Source organism: Myotis lucifugus, unplaced genomic scaffold (assembly GCF_000147115.1).
Source record: "Myotis lucifugus unplaced genomic scaffold, Myoluc2.0 scaffold_413, whole genome shotgun sequence".
Taxonomy (NCBI): Eukaryota; Metazoa; Chordata; class Mammalia; order Chiroptera; family Vespertilionidae; genus Myotis; species Myotis lucifugus.
Window position 1 is genome coordinate 617589 of NW_005871461.1, and position 9287 is coordinate 626875.

General features: G+C 59.7%; 1 protein-coding gene across 1 annotated transcript; it reads left to right on the forward strand.

Moving 5' to 3' along the window:
- Window positions 1-9181, forward strand: MAFF (MAF bZIP transcription factor F). Its single transcript, XM_014467743.2, is given in 5 exon segments — window positions 1-229; window positions 5385-5613; window positions 8217-8282; window positions 8698-9063; window positions 9065-9181. Coding segments are annotated over 4 exon segments (771 nt in total). The 5' UTR covers window positions 1-229; window positions 5385-5391.
- Window positions 9182-9287: the final 106 nt, after the last annotated feature.

Below are 9287 nucleotides of genomic sequence, written 5' to 3' on the forward strand. Positions count from 1 at the left end.
TGAGTGAGTAATTCCGGGAAGCTCGCCTTACAACTTCGCGCGGCCTCCTGCGCCGCCCGCCCCACAACAAAACTCGGCGCGTCGCTTTCGGGAGCAGGAGCCGGGCTCGGAGCAACCGCCGGTCAGGACCGGAGGGGAGACGGACCGGGGAGCGGGCTGGGACAGCAGCCCGGACGGCAGCGAGACCCGCGCGTGCCAGCGGCGCCAGGCGAAGCGGGCCCGAGGAGGGGTGAGGAACGCGGGTCTGGGGCGGGAACGGGGGCGCGGGGCTCCGAGGCAGCAGGGTTCGCGCACCCCGAGAATGCGCCTGGGGCGGGGCGCCAGGGCCGGCGCTGTCGGTGCTCTGTGTCCCCACCGCCGGTCGGCTGACGGGAGGAGGGGCAGAGTTCCAGGGACCAAGTCGGGGCCGAAGCGAGCTTGGCGGGGTGCTGGGGTGCTGGGCTCCTGGGGGCGCCGGCCGGGAGGCGGCGAAGCCCGGCAGGAAGGGACTGGGGGGCTGGCTCGCGTCAGCGTCCACCCAGGAGGGCGGGGGGGGCGCAGTGTGTGCACTTACGTGACTCGGTGAGAACATTCCCTGGACGGGCGCCCGCAGCCGGGCGTGCGCGGTTTGTTTACGTCCTAGGGCGGGCGGCGAGTGCGTGTGTGTTCCCTGGCCCGCGTCCGAGCGTCCTGCCCGCTGGTGCGCGCGGGGTGTGCCGTGGAGAGAGAGAGAGAGAGAGAGAGAGAGAGAGAGAGAGAGAGAGAGAGAGAGAGACCACCCCGGTGAGGACCCTGGGCCTGTGTGCCCGCGGTGCGTACCTGGGAAAGATGTGCCCGACGAGGAAATGCGGAATAGGGACTTGAACTAGGGAAGCGGCCCCATCGTGGTCACACGGTGTCCGGGAATTCTTGCCCTGCTGTCCCCTTCCCACCAGCCAGCGACCCTGCTCTTCCCCGGAGTTTCCCAGGGCCGGGCCACGTGATCTCGGTGTTTGTCCCCCTCCCTGAGCTGGCGGCTGCAGCCACAGGGTGGGGCACAGTGTAAAGACCCACCCGGCAGGGCTGGGGAGGGGGGGGAGGGGGCCCCTCCTTCCTCCAGGACCCTGGTGGACTGGCACAACTCAGGTCCGTATCCGGCTACTTGGGGCAGGCAGACCCTCACTCTCCTTCATCCCCAGCCATCCCTTCAGCCTCGGGAGGAAGTGGAAGGGCCAGAACACCCCTAGCGAAGTGGGGCGGTAGGAAGGGATCCAGGCTTCCTCTGTTTGGTGGGACTCTGGCTGGCCGGGGTTCTGGAGCTGGTACTGCTGGGCCTGGGAGGGTGAGACCGGAGGAAGGGGTGGGGTTGGTTTCTGTCCTGCCCGTGGTTTCAGTTACATGTGGGACTAGTCAGACATACCTGCTGATTGCCGGACCTGAGGAGCTAGTTGAGGGCCCGGGCCAGCTGGAGTTCCCAGAGTCCTCCCCCTGGGGGGTGGGAGGGGGGGCATGGTCAACAGGGAGTGGAAGAGGTGGTCTTGGTGTGTGAAGGGTTGCTGTGTGAGGGTGGGGCCCAAGCCTGCCCTCAGCCCCTGTATCAGCCCTGCGGGAAGCGTCCCTCTGCCCAGTAGCCTGAAGGATGGGCTGGGGGCTTGGGGTTCCTTGGTCCTATTCTGCCCTCCATTCTTCCCACCCAGGGGGCTACAGAATCATGGGGGAGGGGGATCCACTGAGCTTGGGGGATGAGGAACCAGATGATCTTTTAACTTTGCATCTTTGAGCCCTGGTGAGCTCTGCTACCGCAGTGGGGAACCTCAGTGTCTCCATCTGCAGCAGGAACTAGGCAACATCCAGGGGCAGGATGGGGGTGAAATGGGGGAGGCAGGGCAGCCTCTACACACAGCCTATTTTCCAGGGAAACTGTGGGAGAGAAAGCAGAGCCAACGGCCCCCGGCCAAGGCCTGGCATGTCCAGGAATGTGTGGGGTTCCCAGTCAGGCCCGTCCGCAAAGCTGGGCAGGAAACATCCTGAGTAGGTTGGGGGGCCAAGGACGAGGGGAAGCGGCTGGTTGGCTCTTCCAGCGGCTGGTGCACAGCTAGCACCGAAAGGCTTAACCTTCTGCTGGGTCACCCCCGGGTCCTCACTAGGGCCTGGGACCCCACAGGTCTCCCATGGCCCCTGTGCCTCCCTCAGGCCCGATGCTTTCAGCTATGAGCCTGTCATGGGCCAGAGGCTGGGATGAGACCGAGACCAAACCAAATCCAGAACCTGCCCTCTGGGAGCTTACAGTTGACGCGAGGAGACAAAGTTAAAGAGGGAGCCACCAAACTAAATACAAAACCCCAGGGGAGCTGGGTGGTATGAGGGGGAAGTCTGTGGTTTGCAAGTGTATAGTACGAAGGCACGCCTCGCTTTATTGCGCTTCGCAGATACTGTGTTTCTTACAAATTGCAGGTCAAGTAAATCTATCAGCACCATCTTTCCAACAGGCTCAGATGATGATTAGCATTTTTTAGCAACAAAGTATTTTTTACTTAAGATATGTACATTGTTTTCTTAGGTACAATGCTATTGCACACTTACTAGACTACAGTATAGTGTAAACATAACTTATATGCACTAGGAAACCAAAAAGCTCCTGCTTAATTGCAGTACTTGCTTTATGGCAGTGGTCTGGAACCGGACCCACAATATCTCCAAGGTGTGCCAGGAACAGGGCTCCAACTTACCCAGGGCAATCAAGGAAGGTGACCAGTGACCCAGGTTGTCAGGTGGAGTGAGTGATGATTGTCTGTGGAGCCCTTGAGGGCCTTCAGAGCCTGGCACAGAGTAGGTGCTTTCTGTGTTGGCTGATTGAATGAAAGAGCACTGGGTCCAAGAGGATCCTTGGGGGTAGTGGGAAAAGGACATGGTGGAGGCCTGAAGGCCAACTTTGTGGGCGAGGAGGGAGGCTGGCATCGCAGGGTTTTGAAATGAGCCAGCCAGACCTAGGTTTGTAGGTTTTCTCAGTCATGATCCTTCTGACAGCCTTTGGGAGAAGATAGGTGGTGGGGTCTAGAGGTAGAGACCAGAAGCCAGTGAGGAGGTGACTATCGTCATGGCAAGACCAGAAGCCAGTGAGGAGGCGGCTATGGGCACGGTTCAGCTGAAAAAGGAAGTGGTCTCTGAGCAGAAGGATGGTCAAGTCTCTGAGTTTGTGTTCTCATGCCCCTGCCTCCAGGAAGCCTTCCCTGATTTCCTTTCTCTTCCTCTAGGACCTCCACTCTGCTAGTGGTGGTCCTGAAGCTCCATTCAGGACCAGAATCTGAGACGCTAAACTCCAAGGCTGTCAGGTTAGAAGGTACCTTAGGCTTGGTGGAGGTTTGGCATGTTGGGAAACTGAGGCCAGAGAAAGGGCACGGCAGTGAGTGTGAGTGGGTGGCAGAACTGGAACTGGATCCCCGGGCTCCTGCTTCCCTGAGGTGTGGGGTTCTCCCAGCTCCACTCCCCTTTCCAGCAGGGAGGAGGCTCCACCAGTGCTGGCTGCCAAGGCCCCGGGAAAACACATTTTTTCCCTCTGTCCTCACAGAGGAAGCGAAATGGCTCAGCAGCCAGAGAGGAGCCCATGCCAGGGGGCAGGCCGTCTGCAGGATGTCCCTAGAGTGGAGAGGGGAAAGGAGGGGAGGGGACTGCAGGAGGCTGTGGCTGCAGACTGGGCAGGGCAGCCGTCAATCCCCCAAGAGTAAATTCATTCTCCATGCCTCCAAAAGAATGGTAGGAACCTGCAGCCCCTGGAGGTTGCTCTCTGGCCTCTGAGGGAAAAAGCAGGGCGGGGGGGCGCTGACATTGAAGAAAGAGCCCTGAGCTAGGGGTCAGGACTCCTGGGTTCCAGCCCACCACTGCCTTCAAAAAGCTGCTCAGTTGTCTGTGACAGAACACGGGGGTTGGACCAGCCCCTGTCTGAGGCCCGTACTGGAGGCAGCCCGGTGGAGGGCCCAGCCCCGTGGCGTACAGCCCAGCAGCCCCTGGCCTGGGCTGAAGTCTGAAAGCCTGAGGTTGTCAGAAAGTTCCCCCTTCTTGTGACTTTCTCTGTGATTGCCTGGCGTTGCTGAGCTAGGGACATTCCTGGGCAAACATGAGTGCCTCAGCTGACATCCAGGATGTGGGTGAGGGGGCCGAGGCTAGAACAAGAGAAGGAGGAATGGAGAGAACAGGTTCAGAGCCTCCCTAGGACCTACAAGGACTCAGAATCCCAGCCAGCCCTGTGGGTGGGGCCTCCAGTCATACAGAATAGGGACTGGCCAAGTTTCCACCTCTCGGGCTTCCTTCAGAGGGCTGTGTTGAGAGTGGAGAGTCCAAGCTCAGTGGGAAGCAGTGCTGTGGGCGATGGGCGATGGCTGTGTTGAGAGTGGAGGGAGGGATGATGGAGAGATAAGCAAACCATTCGCCACTGCTGATCTTGTCTCAGCCTCTAATGCTATTAGAATCATCCCCACTTTACAAGTGAGGGACCCAAGGCCCAGAGAGGAAAAATGCTTGTCTGAGGGACCAGTCTCCAAGGTTCTGCATCAGCCTTAGCACCCAGTGCTCAGCACCCAGCACCCAGCAGGCTCAGTTAACCTACGTAGGGGAGGCTTGCCGTCTCCCACAGGTCTCTCTGTAGAGCCCAGACTGCGCATCGCCTAACACCCACCTCCCCCAGCAGCTGGCACGGCGGCCTGGCTGTCTGTATTCATCTGCACAAACCCAGGCACATCAGAGCAGGGTGGCCGTGGAGACAGAGGTGGGGGAACACAGAGAGGTGCCCTGGGAGGCCATCTCGGGAGGAGGCATGTGGCTCAGCGTGGCCTCAGTCCTGGGCGCCACCCTGGACTGCTCTGTTGACCTCTCCGGTCATTATCTCACAGGGTTGTTGGGAGGGTCGGGGTGATGACAGCGTGAAAGGGACCAGGATTCAGTGTTCAGTATCCTCCTGATTTGGGGGGAGAAGCAGCCACTCCCCTGCTGTGTGACTTCAGGCAAAAGATGTCTTCTCTGGGTCTCCCCCTCCACTTGGGTAAAGTGAGGAGGGGGAGCCTTTTCTGTGCGACCCCAGCCAGCGGGGAGATGCTGTGGAAGCGAGGGCCCAGTGACTGCTGCAGGCCTGACCCCTCCTGGACAGACTCAGCTATTCTCATAACCTCCCCCATGCTCACTGACACCTGCCCTTGGCGCCACCAAAACTCTGAGAGCAGGTATTGTTCTTACAGATGAGGAAGTGGAGACCAGAGAGGTGGGGTAGCTTGCTCAAGGTCACACAGCCTGGAAAAGGAGACGGGGCTCAAACCGGAGCTTGACTTTTAATCTAGTGCCCCTCTCCTTGCTTCCCATGCCCGTCCTGGGGCCACGCATCATGAGGACAGAACCCCTGCTCCTCCTTCCCCCTCCTCCTGGCGTCTGTGTACCAGCCCTGCCATGCAGAAGCAGGAGGCAGATGAAAAGGAGGAAGAATTGGAGACGGGGCCAGAAGGTTTTTCTCTCAATGGTACTCAGCTGGACAAGCCAGATGCTGGACAGTGTCAGAGACTGCACCCATCCACACCTCGTGGGTGCCTGCTCCCTGCCAGGCCCCGTGCTGGCGACATCAGCACCCAGAGCTGCCTCGGCCTGGTTCCTGCCTGTGGAGCTCCCTGTCTGGTGGGCAGACAAGGAAATAGACCATTACAACGCAAGGGAGAAGTGCTGGGGTGGTCAGTGCCTAACAAGTCCTAGGAATCAGGGGGGGCTTCCCGGAGGAGGAGATGTCTACACCCAGAGCCGAGTGATGAGTAGGCGTCTGCCAGATAAAGCGAGGGGAGTAGTGTCACAGGGTGTGGGGCGGCACATGGGCCAGAAAGCGTGGGGTGAGAGGAAGTAAAAAGTTCCACGTGGCTGGAATGCAGAACGGAGGTGGGCAGTGGTGGGGAGTGAGCCTGGACCCTGTCCCCAGGATAGTAGGGAGCCATGGAAGGTCTGCATGTGGGTGATGACAGGCCGGATTCACAGGTGGAAAGATCCGCTGATAGTGTGTGGAGGACGAGCGGACATGCCAGGACCTCCCTAGGTGTGTGTTGGGGAAGGTGGACTTTTACGAGGCCTGTATTTTGGTCGGGGTGGTTATGAGGGTCTCCAGGTGGTGTCTGTGGCAGGTTAGGGTCCTGACTGGGGACGTTCTGGGCCTCAGTTTCCCCCAGCTGTACCACAGGGAGCCTGGGTGCTCCTGAAGACCTCCTCGCCCGAGGGCCTGGGTGGCTGCCTGTCAGGGGATCTCTTGAAGAGCCGACTTCCCTTTCCTGCCCCACTCCTCGCTTCCCTCTGGGTGGCAGGTCCCCTGGCTGCGTGGGCCGGGAGGGGCCGGGGATTTCTGAGAAGCCCTGGACTGTCCCCACCTCGGCCTGAGTCACGCTGAGAACTCAGCAGCCGCCGAGCTTCTGCTCTGGGCACTGGGGACACGGCAGTGGGCGAGACAAGGTCTGCGCTGTCCTGTGCTGGCATTCCAATGGGGAGACAGACACTGGACAGACAGGTGAAATGCATGTGCAGTAATGATATATCTGAGAAGTGCTGTAGAGGGATATGAGGTCGGGAAGGGAGACGGGGAAAGTGTGTGTGTGTGTGTGTGTGTGTGTGTGTGTGTCAGGGACTGGGGATTCTAAGTTGAGCAAGAGCACGAAGAGCGACCTGCAGGAGTGAAGAAGCCAAGTCTGTGGCTATTTAGGGGAAGAGGATGCTGGGCGGATGGACCGCTGTGCTCGAGCCCCAGGGCGGTGTGTGCGGTCGGTTTAAGGAGGCGGGAGCAGAGGGAGGCAAGGGGCGTGGAGCGGGAGCTGAAGTCAGAGAGGCATTTGCTGAGCCCCCATCCTGTGGTGCCTGTGAGCCACTGTGATGATGTGGGCTATAATCGGAGTAGGATGGGGACCACGGGGGGCTTGAGAGGAGTAACATGATCTGACTTAGTACACAGCCACTGTATCACCAGGGAGACCCCGAGGCACAGGGAGGCTAACTGATGTGCCAGACCCGCGGCCAGTAAGTCGGACACCCTCCGAAGGCCCCGTGTGTCTTGTGCCGAAGTCCGTGCACTGGCCACTTCTCCGCAGGGCCTCTGAGACACCTGGGCCCGCAGAATGGGCCAGACTCAGCCCCAGGCAGCTCAGGGAGCCAAGGCTGGACCCGGGCCTCACCCCTGCTTCACTCTGTCAGACTGGGGGTCACTCTGAGAACCGACAGGAGGCTGGGCTCAGACCCCCCTCCGCCCTGCTCTCCTTTGCTCCTCACTGTCGCATTCGCACGGGGATTATCGGATGAGAAAACCAGCGAAGAATGAATGGGGAGAAGGGCACAGTGGCCGTGGATAGAGGACGCTGCTCTAAAGGGAACTTGGGGAGGCCGCCCCTTTCCCCGCCCAGAGCAATGACCACTGGCCCGTCGAATGTGAAATGTCACTGACTAGTACACATGTGTTCTGTGTGCTTTTCTGTATGCAGTTTGTACTTTAATGAAAACATATTTTTAAATATATGTTTATTGATTAGAGAGAGGGAGAGATAGAAACATCAATGATGAAAAAGAATCATTGATTGGCTGCCTCCTGCACACCCTATACTGGGGATCAAGCCCACAACTTGGAATCGAACCCTGACCTTCTGGTTCATAGGTTGATGCTCAACCACTGAGCCGTGCCAGCTGGGAAATGAAAATACTTCTTAATAAAACAAGATACATCTGTCTGGGCTCCATGTGGGAGAATTGCTGGGGAAGAGGGAGCCCGTTCACGTGGCGCATATTCACTGAGAACGGACCATGCGCCAGGCACTGACTTAGGCATCTGGAGGCAGCGGGAGGGCAGGCAAGGCCTTGACCCTTGTAGACTTACATTTTGGTGGAGAAGAGGTGGGAGGGAGAGAGACAAACCATAAACAAGTCATCAAACATAAAATAATTGCAGAACAGGTGACTGTTATGAGGGTTGGTCAATGGGGTGATTTAGCCAGATAGTTAGACTTCTTTGAAGAGGTGGCACTGAGCAAAGATATACCTGCTGAAGAGATGCTATGAGGAAATAAAGGGAAGGGAGTGGCGAGTGCAAAGGCCCTGGGGCTGAAATGAGCCGATCAAAGAGCCCGCTGTGGCTGGACCGCTGGGATGGAAGAAGGTGGAATGTGATGAGTCCAAGACAACAGGGGCCTTGAATGGCAAGGCAGTGAGTTAGGATTGTACGCGACAGGGAAAAAGTGACCTTGGCCTCCTCTCTCCCCTAGGTCTCGGCCCAGAGGGTACCTTCTGCAAACATGTCTGTGGACCCCTTATCCAGCAAAGCCCTGAAGGTGAGGAGGCAGCCCCTGTAGTCCCACCCCTCCCTCCCTCCCCAGCCAACTTCCCCTTCAGTACCCGGCACCCCCACAGCAGCTCAGCAGGCACGAGGCATTCCTGGGGCCGTGGCTGGGAACCAGGAGGCTGTGTCCCCGGGGCAGGCCGTTTCCCTCTCCAGACGGCTTCCCCATCAGGGCAATGCCCACTGGGCCGCGGGACTTCGAAGGTGCTTTCCTGGGTTTCTTACGATTCCTGCCCCTCTTTGGGGTCTCGGAACAAGTCCAGTACCTCAGTGCCTATGGCGGTGGAGGGGGCGCCGTCCCCAGCACCTGATGCGTGCCAGGCCCAGGGCTCAGGGCCCATAGGCAGGGGCGCGACCCTGGGCCTCAGTGTCCCCATACGCTCCCCCGCCCCCCGCGCTGCCCGCAGATCAAGCGTGAGCTGAGCGAGAACACGCCGCACCTGTCCGACGAGGCGCTGATGGGGCTGTCGGTGCGCGAGCTGAACCGGCACCTGCGCGGGCTCTCTGCCGAGGAGGTGACGCGGCTCAAGCAGCGGCGCCGCACGCTCAAGAACCGCGGCTACGCCGCCAGCTGCCGCGTGAAGCGCGTGTGCCAGAAGGAGGAGCTGCAGAAGCAGAAGTCGGAGCTGGAGCGCGAGGTGGACAAGCTGGCGCGCGAGAACGCGGCCATGCGCCTGGAGCTCGACGCGCTGCGCGGCAAGTGCGAGGCGCTGCAGGGCTTCGCGCGCTCCGTCGCCGCCTCCCGCGGGCCCTCGGCGCTCGTGGCGCCCGCCCAGCGTCATCACCATCGTCAAGTCGGCTCGGAGCCCCGCTCCCGGTCCCGCCCGAGGTCTCGCGCCTGCCCCCGCGCCTGCCTATGCTTCTAAGTGTCCGGTTGCGCCCTTTCCGTGATAACGCTCGGTTTCCAAACTGGGCCCCCTCGACCCGGTTTCTGTCTCAAAGTCTCTAGGGACGAACTTCTGTTGCCAGTGCTTTTTTTTCGTAGGAATCAACGCCC